At 34.3% G+C, this 23,883-nt stretch overlaps 1 protein-coding gene across 3 annotated transcripts in view; it reads left to right on the top strand.

Annotated features, from left to right (window-relative positions):
- The window catches only part of LRP1B (LDL receptor related protein 1B), a 591,311-nt gene extending 567,650 nt beyond the window's left edge, over nucleotides 1-23,661 (top strand). For 2 of the 3 annotated variants that reach the window (XM_090143529.1, XM_090143531.1), the window contains exons 85-91: nucleotides 1,887-2,061; nucleotides 2,696-2,800; nucleotides 14,363-14,439; nucleotides 16,580-16,670; nucleotides 18,305-18,449; nucleotides 19,417-19,515; nucleotides 21,881-23,661. In XM_090143529.1, coding sequence (XP_089999655.1) covers nucleotides 1,887-2,061; nucleotides 2,696-2,800; nucleotides 14,363-14,439; nucleotides 16,580-16,670; nucleotides 18,305-18,449; nucleotides 19,417-19,515; nucleotides 21,881-22,021 — 833 coding nt within the window. In that variant the 3' untranslated portion in view covers nucleotides 22,022-23,661. The remainder of the gene's footprint in view (nucleotides 1-1,886; nucleotides 2,062-2,695; nucleotides 2,801-14,362; nucleotides 14,440-16,579; nucleotides 16,671-18,304; nucleotides 18,450-19,416; nucleotides 19,516-21,880) is intronic. The other variant, XM_090143530.1, reaches the window with a different exon arrangement.
- Nucleotides 23,662-23,883: the final 222 nt, after the last annotated feature.

Raw genomic sequence — 23,883 nt, forward strand, 5'->3', positions numbered from 1 at the left:
AAAAGATACGTGAATGTGCATAGGTATTTGACTCATGCTCTCGAGTTGAAAATATTATTAGTGTTCTTGTGGCAGAGAGAAGGCATTTGCTTGTGGTACTGCCAGACTGCAAAGACTTTATTTTCCTCATATTTATATTCTCCAATGACCCAGTGCAGAGTTTTTCCTGTGATTAGTTCATATAAGGGCTGATAACCAAAATGTGTGTTTCATGTCAAGGCAATGGCATTGGTGAAATAAACTTAAGTGAATGGATTTACATAAAATTCCACTAACGTTGTACATGTCGTTATATTCACATGTATTTGAATATAATTGCCTATTTTAAATTCATAAAATAAGTAATATAGAGTAGTGAAAGTTCATTTCTTGTATCATTTAAAGCCCAAACAGCCAAAAAAAAAAAAAAAAAAGACAATGTTTCCCTCATTTAGAATAACTCAGAGTGGATAGAGTGATTGCATCAGCTGTTAGATCCACTGATGCTCAAATTCCATTCTTTAAGGAAAGGGGGAAAAAAAAAATATTATTTTTGTTATTTTGATCTAATGCAGCATTCATATTGTGGATCTAGCAGAATCTATCAGTAGATTGAAGATGCTTTAAAGTACAAACTTCCTATTTCCAGACTTAAGGGCTTCTTGTCCTAATGTATATGCAAAACTTTCCCTCTTACAGTGTTTTTCTCTTAAAGTGTCTCTCACTCTTAGGTTTCAAACTACAGTAGTTTTTGTTTTGTTATTCTCCATCTGGAATCAGAGAACAACACACACAAGGGATTACTTTTACTACTCTTTAACAGTTTTTAGGCCTCTGGTTGGTCTACTGTCTGCTGAAGTAGGTGGAGACATACAGATAATAAAGAGAAATAACTCTGCCAGCAGTTGAGTGAAGTGGCTTTGTCCTCTATCAGAACTCTTCCCACCATTGTCAGCAAAACTGACGTAGCTGTCATAGAAAGCTTCTTGGAATGGCAAACAAGGATATTTCTTGCTTCGTGAGATGCAAGAAATAATAATTCAGCAGTCTTGTATATGCTAAGTAAAACTTACCTATTTTAGTTGTCCTCAATTTGCACAACATTTTAACTGCACAGAACTGGAGAAAGTATTAGGAACAGAGAAGTGGAGGGATTTGGCCCAGTGAAATGAGAAACTTAAAATGAAACTGTTCAGTATAACAAAAGTTGTCAGTATTACATAAATAAAAATGAACCATAATGTTAATATGCCAGTATATTTTGACATGGTATATTTAAAAAAGAGAGATAAAAATGAAGCTGTTACTAGAACTTCTAAATAGTTACAAGAATTCACAACTCGAAGTCTCAGTCCTACTGACTTTGAAACAATGGGGTCTTACACAGCCTACAAAGATAAGCAAGTATATAGGGTTTTGTAGAACTTACAGATCATGTTGTTATGTGTTATTCTTAGAACTTCCTGAAATTTTATAGGAGGAGAAATGAAAATCAAAGTTAATTATTTTAATATGTCACTTCAGTTTAGCATAATGGCTGTAATGGTAATGTGAATTTATTGGAAGACTTCTATACAGCCACATCCCATTAAATATATTTAACATAGCTCTGCTGTTTTCACCAGTAGTTTTTATACCACATATGATGATGCTCTACATGGTTGGGCATCTAGAAGGAGAAGGAAACTTCTTATGAGCTTATACATCTGTTTCACTTCATGTTGATAATATGTTGCTTATCTGTTGGGGAGACTTGATTTTGGTAGTTCCCTGTGAAGTCACCAGTTTCATTTGCCATTTTGTTTTCATGATTCTACTTTTCAACAGAAAGAAAACTAAGCTACTGTTTTAATATATGAAATAATACTCCTCACCACCTTTTTAACTAGCTTTCATGTTACTTGCAGATGTTTGCCACCATTACTGTGTGAATTCTGAATCATGTACTATTTCTGATGATGGAAGCGTAGAATGTGTCTGTCCAGTACGATTTGAAGGTCCAAAATGTGAAGTGGACAAGTGTATAAGATGTCACGGGGGACACTGCATAATAAACAAGGATACTAATGACATAGTATGCAAGTAAGCATGTGTGTCGGGAAAGGAGGGCTGTGTTCAAAATTATGTATCTGTAGCCGCTATACTGTAGTTTATTTTAAATCTGTTAATGACCAACCCTTGAAATGATCACATCAGAACAGTGCCTTTGAGCATTCACGTAGTGAGTCTGGGTTAACCCAGTAGCTCTTGACTTCTTAAAACAGCTTTTGGAGTAATGTTTGCTGAAGGAAGCATACTGCAGAGGAAACTGAGTGGTCTTCAAATGGAAAAAAGGAAAAAGAAAGTCTCATAGAAATATTTAATAAACAATCTACCTTTTATATTGAAATTTCTTCCTGTAGTATCTGTGACAATGGAAAAGTCATATTGTACATTAATGAAAGCGTAGACGTTAGGATGTGCTGCTGTATTTCTGAGTAATTATTTTATATAATAACCATTTATTTTATGGAAGAAAAAATAAAATAGTCTGCATAAAAAGCTCACATTACAAGTTGAAAACCTAGAATTCTTGCTGTCAGTATTTCTTATACATATCATAAAATCAGTATTTTAATATATGGACCATTATAATGTGGTTCACTAGGTTTATTAAATACTGATCGCTTTTTATTTATTTATTTATTTATTTTTAATCTTTTTTTAACTACGGCAGTTGCACAAACGGAAAGATTGCCTCCACGTGTCAGTTATGTGATGGCTATTGCTACAATGGTGGTACATGCCAGCTGGATCCCGACACAAACGTACCTGTCTGTCTGTGAGTATCCATGGAGACCATTCACACCTCTCCCTGCCAAGTTTCTACGAATGTATCTGTATTTCTGATTTATTTAGAAAGTAAAATATTCCAGTTGCAATCACAACATTTGGTACTTTATCTGGTTAGTGATGTAACCTGATACTTTGTCTAACTTTTTGAAATATGTGGATCTAAAGATACACCTTAGCTCTATATTGTGAATGTATTTAGACACAAAGATGCATCTCCTGAGACTTCTAATAATTTCAGGGCAGTTCTAAAGCTCACATAGGTATGTGGGAATGGAATCAGTTGTACAGGATGATTGCCTGTTGCTGCTTCTCCAAGATTGATTAAGTCTTCTATAGAGATGGTCAGAGGTGATGACAAGACATTTCTGTAGGGAAACTAATGGCTAGAGAACAGAAAGAATAATATCAGTGATTATTTCCTCTGTGTGTCCAAGCATGTGCTCTTGTACCTCTTGTTTCAGCCCTAACTTTTACAATACCCGTAGGAGCTTGGCTGCTCTAGGATGAGATACCTCTCTTCCTCCTGCAGAAATACACCAATGTTGAGAAAATAATTCAAGATACTTTTCCTAAGCCCAGATAACAGATACCAAAGGAAATGTGATTTTGTAGTCTAGATTGTTAAGTACTCTCTTAAGAGGCAGAAAACCCTACGTTCTGATCCTTTCTTGAGAGCTATTGTATATCATCTTGTTCAGATGCTAAACATTAAATACAGAAGTAGTCATTGCAGCAAGAATTGAATTTTTTCCTGCTCTCAGTTACAGTGAGCTACTGAAGTCACATTCCTGTTTTTGTGGTGTTTTTGTTTGTTGGTTGACTGATGGGTTGTTTTTTTTCACATTTGCTTAGTAAGTCATCCAATATTTTCTGCATTGCAGAAGAGCTTCATTGTGGAATAATCTTCATTTCTTAATGGAGATCAAAGTATTCTCCAGGAGAGTATTAGAATTAGACTCAAGTGTCTCATTCTCAGGATGACATAAATTATTGTCCAAAGAGATATAGTATTGAAGCAACATTGTGAATACATGTGCACCCACCCCTACCTTTTTGACGTGTGAGGTGGATGGACTTAGAGAAGGTGTTGATTGTATTCAGACTCCCAGAGAACTGACTAAGGAAAGGGGCAAAAGCGTAGGGGTTGTACTATTGGAAGGTGGACAAGAAATGTTTGAAGCTTTGTGGTTAGAGACAGTGGAATGTAGTTCTATGCTGCATTCCCTCTTCAGTTTTAAGTGACTTTGTCTATTATTATTACGACTAGTATGGTAGCTTGCAATTGTTACTTTCTTTTTCTTAATTAAATTGGCTTATTCTTTTTCAAATTCATATGGAACACCATTGTGTTTCAAGGAAAACAAGTTTCAAGCATCAATTTGTGTATGGCTTTACAGTGCATGAGAGCTGCAGCATATGCCAACACAGTTAACAATGCTAAGAAGGCTGAAATTTTGAAGGTCCTTGAATTGCCTCGAATTGATCAATCAGTAGCATAGTACAATTGTGTAGTACAGTTGACAAAATACTGAAAAACTGAATGCATAAGTTTGTATAGGCTCATTTTTTTAAGTGTTTGATAAACTTTGATGAGAAAACTTATTGGTGTAGTTAAATTAGATCTTTCCAGGAAAAAAGAAAAAATTATATCTGTGGGTGCGTGCCTGTGTATATGTGCGTGTCTTGCCATCATTAAATGTAATGCATTTAAAATTTGTTCAGCAAAAGGCAGAATATTTATATAGGTCTATTTTACTGAAATTCTGCAGATGCTCTGTGGGGTTTAAAAGTCAGCGCTGTGACCAGAAAGTGAACCCTTGTGATTACTACTGTCAGAATGAGGGAATTTGCACTTTAACTGCGTTTAATGAACCGAGATGCAAGTAGGTTTAACCTTCCACTTAATGCTGCACATTCTGTGACATCATTTCAGGCCACAGTTCATTGGTTCAAGTCATGCACGTTCACATACATTTCACAGTATATACATAATCTGGGTGCTCGTTTCTGTAATGCACACTTACCCTTTGATAGTTGCACTTATGAGTATATTTAAACATACTGTTGGAGTGTCCATGTCATTAGAGGAAAAATAAAAAATAATAGGCTTTATTTTTAATAAGTGTATCAAAAATACTGGAAATGCTTCATGGCTTTATACCGTTCACATTTTGAGACATTTTACCAAGTTAATCGTACACAGCATAAAGTTTAGCAAATAGCGGCATTGCATATGTTCTGTAGCCTAAAGCCGACTTATTATTTCTTATCTTTCTAGGGAAAGAAACAGAGGAGCTATTTAGCTGCCATTTCAATAGTTTAGCCTGTATTCATAAGTCTCTTCATAAACTTTATAAAAATACACTGTAAAATAGCACCTCTTAAGCAGAAATGTTTGAGCTTTGTTATAACTTTGCCTTCTCTGATAAAAAATGCATGAAGGAGATACATTTGTGTGCTGTATTTTGCTAAAGGATTGGACGTCTATTCAGGGGAAAAATTTAATCCCCATCAGGAAATAAACAGCCCTATGAACCCAGAAAGCGCTGTGAGAATTGGCATCATTGTATAATAGATAGCAGTGCAAGCAACTAACTTTTGGTGAATAATCTGATTTTTTTAAAAACAGTACAGTCAGAAATCCTTTGCCAGTGTTTTTCAGGCAATGAAACTCCAACTAGAGCTACCACAAATCCAAAGTAGAGTTCTGTCCACCACATATTAATATTTTGAAGAATATGGAGTGGTCTTTTGGTGAGCATTCATTGGACAGTTTCCACTTTTCTATATCATACTTTGGTTTTAACAATAACATAGCTCAAAGAAAAACATGTTGCTGCTTGTAAGGTCATGAAATGCAAATATCATTCCGCCTTTTTTTTCTAAAATGTTGGGGACCTTACCTGAACTCTCAAGAATGTAACAGTCCAGAATTTATTGTGAAGTGTTTTAATAGATAAAATAATCTGAAAATAAAGCATGGAGAATCACTCCTATAATTCTTAAGATTGCGTTAACCACTTAAAAGGTAAAAGTTTTCTTTTTATGAAATGGATTTTCACAGATAAAGATGAAGGATATATAATTATTTTTAATGTGAACTTTTATTGCCAACAAGGGTCAGTTTCTCTTTCAACTGCAGTCAAATCTGTCAGGGATACGACAGTAGAATTTAAACAGTTATTTGAATTAGGATCTTCCTGAGCAGCATTGATATTTGTGACAATGCCCATTCTCTTGATCTTTTGATCTAGTTTAACTATATTTGGTGTCTAAAATAGTTGTTTGTTTTTTTTAGAGAGATATTAAATCATATTTAAATCTCTTAGTCTTTGTATTGATAACATGAATTTTAACCTCTTCAGTGGTTCTGTGTGTGGTCAGGTGCCAAATGAACAAGTTGCTCGATGGAGAGAGAGAGAGAATTGTGATTCCGTATGTCTCAGTTCTTGCCAGCCACAGTTCTCACTTAGGTTGTTTCCTGTATCTTCTTTTTGTGATACAAATTAGCTTTAAATCGAAGCTTGTTTATATTTTTACCAACCTTGTACTGTCAACTAGATGACTTCAGGAAGGAATGAAACAATCCCATGCTTCACTAGAGTCATAGCACCATGGAATAGCAATCTCAAAGCCTTTTTCTATTAGTTCTGCTCCATTATTAGAGAAAATAACGTACCCCTTGAGCATGCATTGCTGGTCACACTGTGTGTGACATCTACCTGGTCTCTAAGAGACAGTTAAGGGTTTACATTTTTCTTGACTAGTCAGAGGTGGATGATTTCTCGAAAGAACAAATTGGAAGTAGCTGATTTTATTTAAATTCAGTAGGAGCTCCTCTGCTTCTTGCGGCCAAATCAGTTGAGAAAGAAAACTTTATGCATAATAAAGCCCCTATTATCATTCAGTAAATACTAGAGAGAATACGATTTATCCATTCTTAAGGGCTATCCCATAGCCATAATTATGTAGAAATTGCTATATGAACTTACTCTTCTTTTACCAACCCTCGCTGTTAAGGTTAATTTTTTCCAGGAATCTTCTTATTTCAAGGTTTTTGAACTTTGAATCCAATAAATATCAGGTGCACATGGGAAATAAGACTTGCACTTTCCACCGAACAAATTTCTGAATGAATTAAGGCCTTAACTTGACTGTACATTAAACTCCAAAAAAGAAAGAATTTGTGGAGTTGGTCTCCAGCTTTAGTCAATGCTCTACGAAGTTGCAAAAGGTGCAGCACAGGCTGTTTTGATTTTGGATGTAAAATCCTGCCCAATCTAAATTATGAATTATTAACATTATTTTTCTTTATTCTTTATTTTTCTGTATTATTTTTCTTCCTGCTCAATAGTGTAAGTCGAAAGAGAATTTGATATCAAAATGATAAAATTTGAGGCATTGACTTTCTGAAAATTTCACTGCTGCAGTTGTCCTGTGCTGGTATGATCTTGTATTGTACTTACTGCCTTTGTAGCTTTTACATATTGTGTTTATTTAAAGATATATTCTGTACTACCCTGTAATGGTAAGTGGGGGTGAGGGGGAGGGAAAGGGGACATGTGTAATACAAGAAGAGAATGAGATATGTTGGAATTGCTCCTTAACTTCATCAATTGAAGAAAGAATGAACTTGAGATCAAATGCAGATGAGAAATAATCAAGATTTTTTTTTCCCATTTATTGTACAAACTGTCATTTGTATTTGTTCTGCAGTTTACAGTCAAACCTGACTAAAAAAATATATATATATTTTGATCCTTTTCAACATCCAACTGAATGGAAAGAGTTTATAAATGCTTTAATTGGCTTTTGAATGACCCTGAATTTACTGTGACAACAGTAAGACTATATTATTATGCTGTCTAAATAAGATGGTAGTCAATTTTCCTTCTTTTACTACTGTATGTGCATCTTAACTTCAGAGCCCATGTTTCCTAGGTGTCAGTCCATAAGAAAGACAGAAATTTAGAGGACTATTCACAGTGTTAAATTAGTTGCCTTGGTTAGAAGTGTTGACTCTTCACAGACCTTTAGATTGTGTTGTATTTCTAGACTAGAATATCGTTTCTTCTACAATGAAGAATAAGTCATCCTAGACACTTTAATTGCTTACAGTAAGTGGATCTGTGACTTTGAGAGCAAATTTTGTAGAGAAACCAGCGATCTTTCAAATTAATTAAAAGGGGCATGCCATAGAGGAGCTTGAAGGAAAGCAAAACTATGGTAGCAGAAGAATCTGACAAGTGAAGGATGGAGAAATAAGAAATGACTTCATTTCTAAAATGAGAATTTTAAGTAATATGTTAAAAACAGTAGTGAAAAAAATAGGGAGAGGGAAAAAATCGTTTTCTTTATAAACAAGGACAAGAAGCTTGAAGTGATGACACGGCAAAATAAATACTTTCTGCAAGAATTTAATGAACAAGAGATATTTTGCCAAATTTATTTTCAGTATTCTATATGTGTGCGTGCATGCATGTGAGTGCATGTGTGAGTGTGTGCATGCATGTCTGCATGGGTACATTTTATGCAAATCTGAGTGAGTTCTCCTACCCAGAGTACCTTCCATCTAGCTCATATTCTGTAGAAATACAAATTGCTTTTCCATCCAAAAAAATTGTGATGCTGTACCACTTTCTTGATCTTCCCCTCCTATTTTAAAAGACTTCAAATGTGAGCAGTTATACACAAACTTGTAGAAACACTGTAAGTTCATGTGTGCACATAAGTAAATGTAAAAATGTAGCAGAGTTCTGATCAAAAAAGGGTTGAGATATACCCATAATCTGGTTGTGGACAAGAAAGAGGCATCTGTGAATTCTCTCGACTGGCATTTTCAGAAGACTGAGTGGAAAAAGTTACTGCAGAATGGAGCAGTTATGGCATCAAGAAGACAGCCTAAGAGAAGGTGATTTAACCATGATAGCATAAATCGTAGAGCAGAAAAATTTATAAAAAAAATCTTGCAATAAATGTTTTCCGTATGCTTTCTGAGGCTATATTTAATGAGCTATCTAATTATAATTATAAGGGGAATTTCACAGTGTTATGCTCGTTCTTTGAGAGCTTTTGTTTTAAACCAAAAAAAAATACGTATTATGTCTTGAATTTAAACATAATCTATAGGCTGTAACTTTAGAATATAGAAGACTTTTCATCCAGTTTGTATTATAAATTAGCATTAATTTAAAGGTCTAAATGTGAACAGATGTTTGAAAAGTGCTTGATAAAGAAATGACAAGATGTTGGAAAGGAGGAGTGTGTGTATCCTTCATTGGCCATTCAGCAGTTAGATTATAATGCAATTGTCCTTTGTCCATGAGTTTTCAATTGTTCTGCTGCTGTGCATCACTGCTCATTTACCTCTGTAACAAGGAGAGAGAACCATGGTTTGTCATGTATCTATTGATCCAGTCATTTCTCATTGTTTTAATATTTTTACTGTATCAGTCTATTCTTTTTCTTTTGCTTGATTGCTGAATGCAATTTCAACTAAAGTAGCAGTCATCTAAACACACTTAATGTTTACATAGTAGGTCTATATTATTAAATTTAAAACATGTAGCGTATGTATTGTACACAAATTGCTAATTTCTTACTTGGGATAACAGAGGCTAAGATGCATCTCGAGGCTTGTTCCTGGCAGTGAATGCAATGCACCATTTGTGTGTAGTATCATGCAAAAATTAAATTCATTATTAAGGTCACGTTTTTCTTGTATGTTGTAATCAAATTTATGATTGCTTATGCTACTCAAAAGTAATTTTCTGCCTACCTTTGGATTAGGCACTGTTCCTATTCTTAACTGTTAAAATGGCAATGTAATCTGTATTTCTATATCAAATTCCTTCACTTTGTGTCCGTTGTAAAGATACCAAGTGACCAATATACTAAAATGTGATCTATTTTTACATAAAATAGTTATGGAAATGTTATTTGAGAATTTGTCTGTGAGTATAACTCAATAATACCATCTCTCTGTATAAAGAATGCCTTCATTCCAAAAGCATTGCCATTTTTTATTTTTTTAATAAGGAATAATTTTGTGATTTACCTTAGTGCAAGGATTTTTTCATACTAAATTATCCTATAGTTTGGGGAAAAATGGGGATTATTTCCATTTCTGTCTTTCAGTGCATTTTAATACCAATAGTAAATAACTATAATCCAGATGTTCTCTACTCTCATCTTACAAGTATTTGTAATACTAATGATATTTTCCAGTGGAATAATAATCTGCCCTTAACAGTAGGGAAGCTGGATACTTTCATTAGCATGTTTACTATTTGTAGCTTGACCAAAAAGGAAAGCAAAGTTAGAAAATTACTATATTAGTTTTCTAAGTAAGAAACATTCTCAGTTCCATGTCAACTTCTATGTTGTAATGACAGTTTCACTGATTCTGTACTTCTAATATTATTCTTTTAGCGCTGTTCTCTGTCATTTTTTTGTTACATATGAGTATGTTGAGTTGGAAAGCAGTTCCCACAAAAAACGTTTAACTGTATATTATGCCTTCCATATTATAATTTTCGGAAAAAAAAAAAAGGGGGGGAGGGGGGAGGAAATCCATGCTGTCTCAAATTTGGCCTCTTTACTACCTTCTATTTGTTCAGACATTTCATAGTCAAATAGTTCCTTCTGGTCAAGTGTCCATATAATTGAGTTTAGACCATTTCAGCACACTGACGTATAAGGATTGTAGAAAGAGGAAAGAGATGTTTTCTCTCACAAGTAGATTCTGTAAAGAACAGACTGAAGTGTAAACATCTGAATTCCAAATGATTCCCATTATAAATGGGATGCCTATACAATTTCAGTTTAGAGTTTTTAAAACATCTCTCTAATACTACTTTCTCTCCATAAGTAACTCCTATTGCATGTGCTCTAATTTTCTCAGACTGTATGTTTCCCAAACAGCCACCTCTTTCTAAATGTAGACCTAAACTGTAACAGATAGAGCTGTAGCATACTTCCATTAATGGCCATGGTAGCAGGCCACGTGCAACCTTTGTTTATCACATTTATCACGTTGACTTTGAGGATTAATATTGGCATTCTCTAGGATGTTATTGCTCTTTGATCTATTCACTGATTCCATGGGGGACTGGGGATTTTCACCTGTAGTACCTTGCACCACTTGGCTGAGTACATTTTCTCCTTTGCTGTCAAGCTCCCCGCTGTTTCGTTTTGTGTTTCTCTGTATAGCCTACATTGGGAGTCATCACTGTCTGTCTTCACAGTTCTTCATAACATGGATGTCTTCAACGAAACCAGTGGCTTTATGCAATTCTACTTTATTAATACTTTTTTTTTTTAACTGCAAATTTCATCTCTCTGACCGTAGAAGTATTGGCAGTGCTACAGAATGAAATGATTTGGAAAGGTACAAAATTCTGTGCATCCAATTAAAGCAGAAATCAGTTCCCATGCTTGATACCAAGTAGTCTGAGTTTAAAAATCAGAAAAGTCTAGTATCAGAAAGTTGTCTGATGTTATTAAGAACAGCTTATGTCTACTGTACTTGAAGACTAGTAAAAGAGTTAAGAACTGCACGTTTTTCCAATGTTCCTTCATTAACTGTCATCTGTGTCCCAGCTCTATCTTTATTCACCTGTCTTTTCTGGCTAATTCTCTGCGTCACATTCCCTTCCTAGCATCACGTTTTTCCTCTGAACTTTATTTCTTTTTCTGTTCTGTCCAAGAAGATTCTTCACAATCTTCCCAGACCCCAAGGGGTAATTGTTTTACATCTATGAAAGAAGGACAGAAGGAAATGATTGCAGTCCTGTCAGCTTCAGTCCCATCGAAGTTTATTGGTGACAGCAAGCATTTGGAAAATGAAATTGAAGTGGCAACTAGCTGTCATGATTTTATGAGACTTTTATTAAATGTATCAGAAGTGTTTCAATATTGCTGGCTTTTGCAATTAAAATGCCAAGATACATAAAGAACTACCTCCCACCTTAATTTGTTCCTCTGTTTGCTATATAGAGAGCTGTAGGATTTCTTTCTTCACCAGCTGTTGTGGTGTCATATCTGTTGTAAGATTTTGGGGAGCGTCTACAGTAAGCACCATTTTCTCATAAGCTTATACTTGTGTATTTCAGTGGTGAATCTTCTTCTCTCTTACTATCTTATAAGTGTTTTAAGGCAGGTTTGCAGTAATGATTCTCTTATACAGCAGAATTTTCAGTTGAAGGATTTAGGTACAAAGTCAAGGTATGTCCAACTCTAATGAATTATTTCTGTTTCCATAGTGAAGCATTATGTGAAAACTCTCTCTCTTAACAAGCTTTGATCACACGAGCTGAATTTCCAAAAGCAATGATGCAAAAGTTCTAGTGTGAAATATAAAGACTTTATTTCATGGTTGTCACGTACCAACAGTTTGATTCCCTTTAGAATAAAATAAGTATAAAGATTTATGGTGTCTTTCTATGAGAATGGAGATTCTTTCTTTGCAGCCATACATTAAATGGTAAATTTTGGGAGAAAAAAAAAAGTTCCTTAAATATTAAATTGTATCGTAGTAAGATAAGCTATCAATGTAATTTTTTCCATTTGATAGGATCTATAAAAGAAATAGAACAGATGTGTCCTTTAAAATACTGAAATCATGGGGTTTTTGTGACTTGGAATGAGCTAAAATGGTGATGACCTAGAGTGAGAATGCCAACTGTCTTCAGTTTTAAAATATATTATTGTGAAACATATTTTCTGTAATTAAGTAGCAACTGTGGAGTTTTATTCACTGAGAAGAAATGTAAGGATGTTTTCTATTTAAATAAGTAAAAGAACTTTTTAAATCATAATACAAGTAATCTATGTAGGAACATTTTTGAACCAACTATCAATTAATGAGCATAGTTTTTAACAACCATCTGTGCATTGTTTATCTCTGTGGAGTTTGAGCTAAGTGTATAAGATACCCTACAAAGAAAAGAAAGCAATAAGAAATTAGATCCAAAGACCATTCAGACTTAATATGAAATCCAGTAAAGGGATTTGTCTGGATGTTGAATCATGCTCAAGGAGGCTTAAGAGCAAATAGAGAAATTAGCCTTTCTTCTGCTGTGATCTGCAAAGACAGAGGAGGATGAGAAGCATCACTAGCAAAGCTGGCTGTGACTCTTCTTAACAATTCCACAATACTCATCTGGAATGTTTTGTACCTTTCTAAACCTTTTTGTATCATAGAACAATGTTATTTGTTGTGCATGTCCAGCTCCAAACTTGGCAACTTGTTTAATCCTTAGAAAGGTATTAGATAACAGTTGTTCTTAGAACTGCATGCAAAGTAATGCTCTATTGCATTTTCCCAAAGAAATGTTCCTATGTTGAAATTCATAAATAATACAAAAATACTTAGAAAAATATGAGTCACTTTGCAATATGCAACAGTGGCAGATGAAAAGTGACTGCTTCCCGCTGTTTCCACAAGCAGAGTTTCAGGTTCTGTAGTAAACTTAATCATGCTTGCAGCAAGATGAATAAGCAATTGGATTTCATTCAGGTGTTTGTTTCAGTTTCTGATGGATTTGCTGAGAATGCGTGCATGGACTCCTCATGTGTTGGGTTTTTTTATGTGCATAGGGAGCAACTTCTCAACTGAAGAATATTTGCATATTGATATTCATGCAAGGAAATTACAGCAGAATATCTTTGTGCTCATCCAACACCTGGCTCATTCTTAACATTAGCAGTATTCGAGGACCTCTGAAGTCAGAGATATTGCAGTCCCTTCAGATCCATAGCTTTTTTGTTTTAACTCACATATGCTTACATGTATATATTTCTATAAATATGCATGTACTTATATGGTTAAAAATGTTAAAGTATGAAGTGTTAAGTCATAGAATTTTTGGGAATACATTCAAATGCAAAAAGAAAAAGAAGGACAACTTCAGTAAACCTGTGAATAACACTCAAAGATTGCTCTTAATTTTTGCGAGTAAGTTATATAAAGTCAGGTCTTTAAGAATTATTCTGTGGTAAACCTTTCATTATTCAGTGCAATGGAGGACACCCTGGAAAGAGGCAATGAGTGCAGATACTGGAAGTTACTGGGTGCATGTAGATATCTGGCTGGTCATAGATAAGCTTTTTGGAATTTGGAATTCACTGTTAGAGCTTCTAGATTAAAGTTGACCCTAAAACAATAATGCAGATAAACCTTGCTAGACTAAGCTGGCTATGCATGGATCCAGCTCACATTCTCCTTCATTATTGCGTAGTTATAGTTGGTATAAGATGCATTAACACACCATTGGTTATTGTTTTATTATCTAATAATTTTAGAAAAGGATTCTGGAATCAAATTGTGGTGATAGTAATAGGAGCTGAAGCTGTAGTTTTGAGCTAAAACCTTACTTGTAAGCACCATGGTAGAGTACTGGTAACTCCCTTCTGTTGTTGCTTGTTGATTTTGTAGAATCACAGTTACTTGTGCATCTCTTTAGAAGGTGCTGGTGGTCTCTTTGATAGGTCAGTGTGTTAACAGCTGATGTCTAATTAATTCTACCATCTTAATTGGATCTTTTAGATGCTCAGCCAACTGGTCAGGCACACAGTGTGAGAGGCCAGCTCCCAAAAGCAGCAAGTCTGACAATATCAGTACAAGTAAGTACTTCAAATAACAGCTACCGCCCCTCCCGTTTAGGTCAGTTTAGAAAATTTAATCTGATGATGATTTAGAATAAAACTTTGTGAAAAATATACTGGTTATCTGTATTAAATATAAGAGGGGGAAAATCAAGGAGTTTTTTCAGTGTTTTGATTGGCATTCAGTGTTCTGTGAGATGGTTTGGATCCATGCCATGCACTACATGCTCACTGCTTCAAGGCTAGCCTGCACTCTTCTTAAAGCATATCAAGTGACAAGTACTTGGTGATATCACTGCTGTGCAAGGAACTAGCACAAGACCTCTGACCATCTGAGTCCCACTGAAGGCATCAAAAATAGAGTTGTAAGCAGTTCATAACTTTTGCATTGGCTGTCTGCAGAGCTTTGAATTTTGCCTACTGTGAAAATCATCCTGACAATAAGAATAGCTCCTGTCATATTTTTTTAAGCATACCTGTAAGCATAAAAGGATGGTGTTGCTGCAGCATTGGCAGTTTAAACTGGACAAGGTTCCCTGCAGTGCACTGAGTATGCTGATGGTACCCTGCTGTATATCTCAGTCACATTTAACCCAAGAGGAGCGGGGGGGAATGAATTACCCACTATTCAGGTCAGCCTGATCCTTAGATGAAATCTTCCTAGCAATCCAGACAAGTGACATAAACTTAGAAGCTGAAAACAGGCAAAAAACCTAGATCAGTGTTTTGCATTGAGGGAAAACCTGCTATGATTTAGGAAGCAGGTGTTCATCTTGTGCCCACTGCTAGACCCCAGGCTGCACTGTGGTCCCCAGGCAGCTTGGGAGGCTGTTGTCTAGGCATTTTTTTCATTGTAAATTTACCAAATTTTTTCCTCCCTCATTCAGTTTCCTTCATCCATTTCTCTTCACAAATATTATCTTAAAATAGCAATTGTTGAAACGTCCTTTACATGCTGAATCTTCCTAAGCTGAAGGGAATTAAGGATACTTCAGGTTTTTGTTCAATACTGCTTGCTTTATTGTGAGCCTTTGAGAGTCTGACTTTCAATAAGCCTTTAGTTAGAATTCAAGGACTCTTTTTTGCAGTTCTTTATTTAGACTGCATTTTATGTAGAGCAGAGGCTGCCAACAGCTTGCTTGGAATGAATCAGCTGATCTAACGGTGAAACAATGAGCTGTATTTTCATTTTCCAAATTAAGTATTTTAAAGGATATGATATGAAAAGAAATGCATTTCATTCCACATTGGTTTATACTAAAGACTGCCGTCTGTAAGTGCAGACTAAAAGTGTTTGTTACATATATTTCTTTAGTGCTAGATACTTATATTAGTGCTAAAGAATTCTTTGAAGGGTACCACTGCTGACCTTATTTTTGCAGGTCTTATTTCAGTTATCTGCCAAAATAACATCCAGGTGATATTCTTCTCAGTTTCCTTCTCTCTTTTAACATCACTGTCTGATCTGTGCACTATTTTTCTGCTACATTAAGCATTACTGTAGTTGTCTTGATTACTTAAATCAACATAACAAAATTATTGGCGCTTGAGTAGAATGCAGTAAAAGATTGGAGTGTGCCAGCCATCCAGAAATGAATATTGCTTATTACTCTTCATGATTCCCACAAATAAAAGCAAGACATTGATATAAATGCTAACAGTAGAATTATTCATAGAATTACATAATAGCACGGATTGGAAGGGACCTTAAATTCATCCAGTTCCAGCCCCCTGCTGTGTGCAGGTTTGCCACCCACCAAATCAGGTCTTCAATCAGATCCATACTTACTGAATATTTTAAATTAACAATTGTGTGACTTAAATATAATACTCCAACTATGGGCAGTTGGAGTCAGCGATTGTAGTTCTTGAGTCCAAAATGCTCAGAAATTCCATACGCCTTCAAATGTAATCTCTGCAAAGGAGGGGCAGGGTTTAGAAGATGTGTGTGTGATGATAAAAATACTCATATTGTTTACACCATCTGTAGTGATATTTTTTCATTGAGCTACATTCAAATCTCATATTGATGAAGCTCAACACATGAAATTTCATTTTTTTTGGAGGGAATTTAAGTTTTTTTTACATTAACTATGCTACAGCTGTTAAGAAACAATGGCTGTGAGGATTCAAAGAGATTTCCTTTTTGCTATTTTAGGAAGCATTGCAATCATTGTTCCTCTTGTTTTATTGGTGACTTTGATCACTACTCTGGTAATTGGACTGTTTCTCTGCAAAAGAAAACGAAGGTGAGTAATTCTGTGTTTATGTATGGAATAATAAGCTAAATCTCTTAAATTTATTTTTAACTTTTTATATCAAATTTATATTTCAACTTTTTATATCAAAGGTCTGCAATTTTGAGCGATTTATTTGTTTATTTAAAATAGAACTGTTTCTGGATTCAGTGTTAGTTGCATTTTGGTTCTTACTGGAACAATTGCTATTTCATATCTTCCTATTCTGCATTCAGTAAATAAGAAGGTGTAGGTCTTGTCAAGTTTGCTTAATTCTGATAAGGCTGTATAAGGATTAATAATTTTATCCAGAGACTTACTGAACTGCATAAGCAAAATTAATGTATTTCTTTGGAGCCATGTAATTAAGAAATATTGTTAATGTCTATAAATACTTGCAAAGAGAGCTTGTGCAGAACTTCCAGTTTCTAATCATAGTTCACCCTGGTTTATTTACATTGATTAGCTCTTTCTGATTTGGTGTTAGTGAAGATATAAACAATGTACCTCCTGTAGAATCCTAAGCCTTGTCATCCTCACTGAAATTCAGTATGTGAAGAAAGAAAGAAGAAAAATAAATGTTTCTTCTATTTGAAAAGCCAGTATAAACACACTCCTGGCCATACTGCTAGTAATGTAGACCCTGATAGGCTCCATTGATGTTAGATGCTGCTGTTACTACAGAACAAATTTAGCGATAGCCAAATCCTTAAAACGAGTTGCTTAACTGCAAACTGCTTCAATGAAAGAAAATAATCATCAGTAAAGAAATAGAGGGGAGCTCAATAAGAACTTTCTCTTTATATTTTGAAATGTAGTCTTTTTTAAAAATCTCTTCAAAGATTGTTAAGTATGAAAATAGGTTCTGATATTCAACTACAGGTAGGTAGCGTTTTTTGGAGATGTTTTTTCCATGCCATTTCTGAAAAATACAGATCTGTATTAGATTTCAGCTATTAACTGCATCTTTAGCATTTAAGCAAGAGGACTTGACCATTATCATATTGAGTGTGACTTCCCTATTATTACCTCTATTTCTTATATTTACTGATAACAAACTCAAGGTTAAAAATAAGACTCTACTACTAAACTTTGAAAAGTATTCCTCTTGAGCTTCCAGCTTTTCAATAACTATGGCAGATGATACAAATTGGAACTATGAGGAGCCTTACATTTTTAATGCATCACAATGAAATCATTTGCTTGTCCATAGATTATGACTGTCTGACTTAGAACAGCCGCTTTGAAATAAAATTGAAATGAATGAATGAGGAGATGAGTCATATTTGCTCCACCTTGATTGGCTGCAGAGAACCTGCAATATATTTGCAAGGCTTTCCTTGGGAAGTGAGGGAAATGTGGAAATGGTGAGGGAAAGTCAGGGTCATAAGGAATGTGAGTGCATTCATACCACTACACCAAAAATGAGAAATGCAGTAAAAAAGCTCATTCCAGCCCATGTGAGATCTACGTGTATGCTCTGATTGCTACTTTGTTTGAAAAATGCTCAGATTTCCTGAGTTTCTGCAGGAAATGCTTTTAATCCTATTGTTCTTAATATTTAAGATAAATAAAGCTTTTACTATTTCAGGAGAAAACATCCAAGAAATAATTTGTAGCTTATTTCTTCTGTTTCTGCATTACAGGACAAAAACTATAAGACGGCAGCCCATTATAAATGGAGGAATCAATGTTGAAATTGGCAATCCATCATATAACATGTATGAGGTGGGCCATGATCACAGTGAAGGTGGTCTTTTAACCTCTGATTTTACTGTAAATGCAGAAAAGGTAATTTTTTCTTTTTCTAACAGCCAGTATGCTACTTATTTTTTGTCTTGCGAGATATTGGCTTTGAATGCAATTAATAGAAACAAAACAATGATAGTTAGATATAACTGCCCAATAAAGACAAGTTAGATTTAATTAGAAAAAAATTTCATGTGTATATTAACATTTGTTTTTCAGTCTAGTGATTTCTAATGGACATTGTTTCCTAGTGCCTGCATTTTACCAAAATAGAGTTGGAACTGAGCTACAAAATGAGGTTCTTGTCATGGAGTTAATACTGACTGGAAGTATATTATCACACAGTCTAGACTTTGAAGTGTGAAAGAGTATAATTATACTTAGGAGATATAACTACTTACACACAAACTTTTGAAAGTGTAAAGAATTTAGAATCCTGCCTGGATAGATATTTAAAATGTTTACACAAAACTTGTAAGCATTACCATTTTTTTTTGTAAAAGATGCTGTCATTTTTGCAGCACCACTCTTCAGTGACTGAACATCCTGAGTGATGTGACATGGGATGAACAGGGTAATGCTTTGATATCTTTCCTAGAGCTCTGTAATCAGACATACACCAAAGGGCAGCCATCGTTCTGTGGCATTTCTGACAAAGCAATAACCGGATTACTGTTAGCTCTAGGAATGTCATCGCTGAATCACATAGTCAGTGTGCAGAATACAAGAGGTAAGCTGAAAATGGAGTTACTCCCTGGAGGAAGAGTAACTGAAGCAATGCTCTAATCCTTCATGGGAAAAAAAAAAAAAGATTTTAAAATGCTGAATTCTTTTCTGGTAACGAATGCAACAGTTTCTCAAGCTGAAGAATACCTGTTATGAGATTTTTTTTCTTATGCATCACTCTTGAAATAATGAGTTTCAATCAGTACACTCTTTATTTAACAGTGATAAGTACACATGGAAAATGCTCTATTAGCACAGAAACTAAAATTTTCTGTTTATACAGGCCAGATACATAGGGGGAGGGCCCACTGCATTCAAGCTTCCCCACACAGCTCCATCAATCTACCTAAACTCTGACTTGAAAGGACCACTATCAACAGGGGTGAGAAATGATGATTCAAATCCATTTCATTCCATCACAACCCCTTGTTAAAAAAAGTTTGTCTGTCATTTTAGAAGAGGCATTTTCTGTTTGTTTTTATATTTTGTTTTTGAGCTTTAACAGCAAGAACGACAGCAAGTTACATCTTTTCATTTTGAAATAAAGGTTTCCTCTCTGCATACAAAATTAAATCTGTACCTATCGTTTTAATGTCATCTCAAACTGCAAATGTGTCTTTACAAAGGCATGCAAAGCCAGTAAGCAATGCGATGACTTTTCATGTAAGGTTAGCATACCATTCACAGCTATGTGTGTATTGATATATTTTCAATTTATATGCAATTACAGACTTTTAGTGAAGTTTATCAAGCTGAAAGAAGTTCCCAAGTAAACAGAAAAAAGTTTTTTTTCATTTTAGAGGAATTTGATACACATTAAGTGAACAATTTCCTTTAATACTTGCACTGTATTTTTGGATTGTTCAGTGAATTTTTGACAAAAATCTGAAGGCAGTTACTTTTAAAACACCAAGCCTAGGGCTACAATTCATCAGAAATTCAATGTTTGCAAACATTAAGGTTTAAAATTCTAAAAAGGAACATCAATATGATATTCATTTTCATGTGCCTTAGTAAATATGTTCATCTTTTGTGCCATTTGCATTGCATGACTGTAATACGTTCTTTAGTATTTGAAAAATTAACAGTTTGTATAGGGTGTGATGTTTCTGGTGGGCCACAGAACCACTGATGAGCTAGAATAAATGCCTTTCTCCAGCATTAATAGTTTCTGTTAGTCACCACTCACAGAGTATATCATGAGACAGAGCCCACTATTATATAAGAAGTAACTCAGTGAGCACTATATAAATGCCAAGAGTCTTTGCACTGTTGTAGTTATCATCCTTAACAGTGATGATTAATGACATAAAAAGTCCCATGAATTGGCATAAACCTAAATTTCTTATGATAAGCATTATGAAAAATATAATTCAATGGGAATAGGCAAGTACAACCGAGAACTGGCTCTTACAACTTTCTACAGCAGATATCATATATTTGAGTTCCATTAATACAGAAGAGTAACTTGTTTTTCAAACCTTTTTTTCTTCCTTTATTCTAAGAAAGAATAAAGCACCAGGCAGTCCCTTTGTCACCTGCAATAGGTGGAACAGGCAGCCTTTGGCTAACCCCAAGGAACAGCTGCTTTATCCACCCAGCCTAAAGAAAATCTTAACCCTGGGTTCAGAAAAAGTATTGATCAGTAGGGAGAAGATGAGTTTAGATTCTAAACTTTTTGTTCATTTGTTACCCAGCGTGCATTCAGCTTATTGAATAATTTACCCATTTCTATTTTGGGTAAAAAAATATATTTTACCTTTTATTTTCTGTCTTACTGTTCTTCCTCATACTCAAAGTATTTATATAAGAAAAGCTCCATTGTTTAATTATTTATGTTTAATTATTTTGAACATAAACAACACCTTATAGAGGTAAAATGCTGAACATCTAGTTGGATAGCAAAATCTTCTAGGAGATGAAAAAAGCACAAATTATGAAGAAATTAATTGATGCCATAGCATTAGGGGTACAGGAGTGAGTTTCATCCATTTTACGTATCCTTTTATACTGTCAAACATAGGATATTTCTCATATACTCAAATGCTTTGCAGATATAAAAATGGACTTGTCCTATAATGAAGTACCACTCATTTCAGTAGATTTGTTATTACGGTCCAAGCTACCACACTTGTTGAGAAAATGCTTCTCAATCTGTAAATACTATGATATGTTAATAGTTACGCTGGTTTATTTTTAAAGCAAGTTTAATTTACATTACAAAAGTATTGAATTTTTGGTCAAATCATCTTGTATATTTGGGCCACAGAATTCGAAAACATGGTCAGCTATTGATGGGATGCTGATGTCTTAGAACAGGTAATATATGGAAACTGTTGGTTGCAGTTTTCTACTGTTAAACTTGTCACATGGTCTCACAGTGCACCTTCTCTATAAACTTTGTCATATCTATTCTGAAATCTTCCAGTGTAATAAGGTGGACAAGTGAACTTCAGAGGCATTTTTCAAGGTTTTTTGTTTTTATTTTTGTCATTTCTGTTACGGTTTTAATATCATAAATTGCTGCATGTCATGCCATTGATTATTTTAATAGCATGTCTCATATCACAAATTTAATTTGGACTAAATAATTAACTCATTTTTTGCAGAAATCCAGGTATCTATTAAATATGTCCAATTATATTTTATGTGTACTTGTTCTGGCTTTGACCACACCATTTCCATTTCCATCAATGTTTATTTTGATTTAATCTGTCTGATCTAATATATGCTTAATTTCTCTGCAGCCAACAAATTACTCCAATCCAGTATATGCAAAGTTATACATGGATGGACAAAACTGTCGAAACTCCTTAGCAAGTGTTGATGAAAGAAGAGAACTCCTTCCAAAGAAAATAGATATTGGGATAAGGGAGACTGTGGCATAATCTGCTGTTACCTTTTATACTCTGTATAAATGTATAAAATATAAGGATTACTTTTCTATGTACCAACAGTATTATAATTGTTTTGGCATCAGCATTACCTCTGTTTTTTTGTTCTGTTGATTGTTTTCTGAGTTCTTCTTTTGCTGATGACTTTTGACTGACCATTTGTAAGGTATTTTTATGATAAAGAAACTGCACTACAGTACAATTTACAACAATGCTGCTGAAATAACACACCTTTAAATTTGTTAAAATTGCAAACAACATATTTGTTTGTAGCGTGAAAATGAGCAATCTATTTTCTATGAACTTTTTTGGTTCTACTTAATCAATGAAGATGGTATTTGCACTTTTTCATTATGTAGTCTGGAAGCTGTAGTACAGTGTGTAATTTTGTTTATTTTAAATGGTGAAAGAATGATTGAATGGTCTACTCTCTTCTTTGTGCCCATTAGAATTTCTCTTCAGATCCTGATGAAGCTAGTTAACTTTTCACAAACCAACATAACTTGCTTTTAAATTAGCTTTAGGTTGTCAAGAAGTAAGCAAGACTATAGAAATGAAACATCTAATGATCTGCATGAACACAATGATTATGTTTCAGAAATTCAGTGACTGTACATGATATACTAAACATATATACCATGTAAACAAGCTTTGTATTTATTAAAACCTTATAGAACATAGTAACGATATATCTTGGAAGCTGAAACCTTACTTGCTGTGGGACAAAGCATACGAACTCCAACAGTCCTGTAGGACAGTAGCCACCCTAGAGCACAAGAGGGCATTGCCTACACATGCATTATATGTTTATTCACTTAATCTCATGCATTACTTATGGATTAATAATTCCCCAGACATGTACCAAGCAGTAGGGGGAAAAAGAAATAGACACAAAAAAACACCTTAAGCACACACACACACACACAAAAATACACACACACACACACAGCATTCGGTTTTGACTGTCACAAAAAGGTCACACTTGTTTAGAGATACTAAGGAATCCAAAATACTGCAGTTTCTTTAAATGAAAATGAACTGTGATATTGATAAACCATAACCAAATGACACAGTAGTTAATCCTTACCTAAGTCTGAGTTTCAATAGTCTGGGTTCAATATAGCAATCCAGCTATCTGGAGTAATTCTCAGTATCGGTTTCCTTGCTCTGACCTGGTTTGTTTTTTGTTGTTGCTAAGAAGAAAGATCTGATTCAACTTTTTTAATTTTCATGAAAATAAAGAATACAATGTCTTTCAGGTTTGAACTGAATCAAAGTATTTTATACATAACTTTAAAGGCACAAAAGACTGATTCACACATATACAGTGGAGGATTCTTCCTTCCTCTGCTAGACGTGACTGACTTTTAGTTATCATAATATATTAACCTAACAGATTAAATATGTTTGTGGTTGCTCTTTCTTCCCTTTGTACAAGCATTACAAAAATAACTGCTGTTTTATAAAAGATTTTTGTTGTACTATTGTGCATGCATACTACCTATTTCTAAACTTTGCCATATTGGGGCCTTTATAAAACTCCTGATTTATGTAATACTAGTGCAATTTTGCTTGAACAATGTTATGCATATCATAAACTTTTTCAGGTTCTTGTTTAAGTACATTTTTTTAGATGGAACAGTATTTTTCATTTTGGTTATAATAGTCATTTTGCCTATGTTTCTACAATGAAGTGTTAAATACTTTATAAAAAAAAAATTGTTGACTGACTTATTTAAATGAAAATCTACATACTTAATTCAGTGTGTTGACTAATTTTTAAATTTAGGATAAAAATGAAAACTGAAGGAAAACAAATTGAAGGGAAGGAACGTTGCTTTGTACAAATGGCGGAA

Source organism: Phasianus colchicus, chromosome 7 (genome assembly GCF_987193195.1).
Source record: "Phasianus colchicus chromosome 7, bPhaCol1.hap1.1, whole genome shotgun sequence".
Taxonomy (NCBI): Eukaryota; Metazoa; Chordata; class Aves; order Galliformes; family Phasianidae; genus Phasianus; species Phasianus colchicus.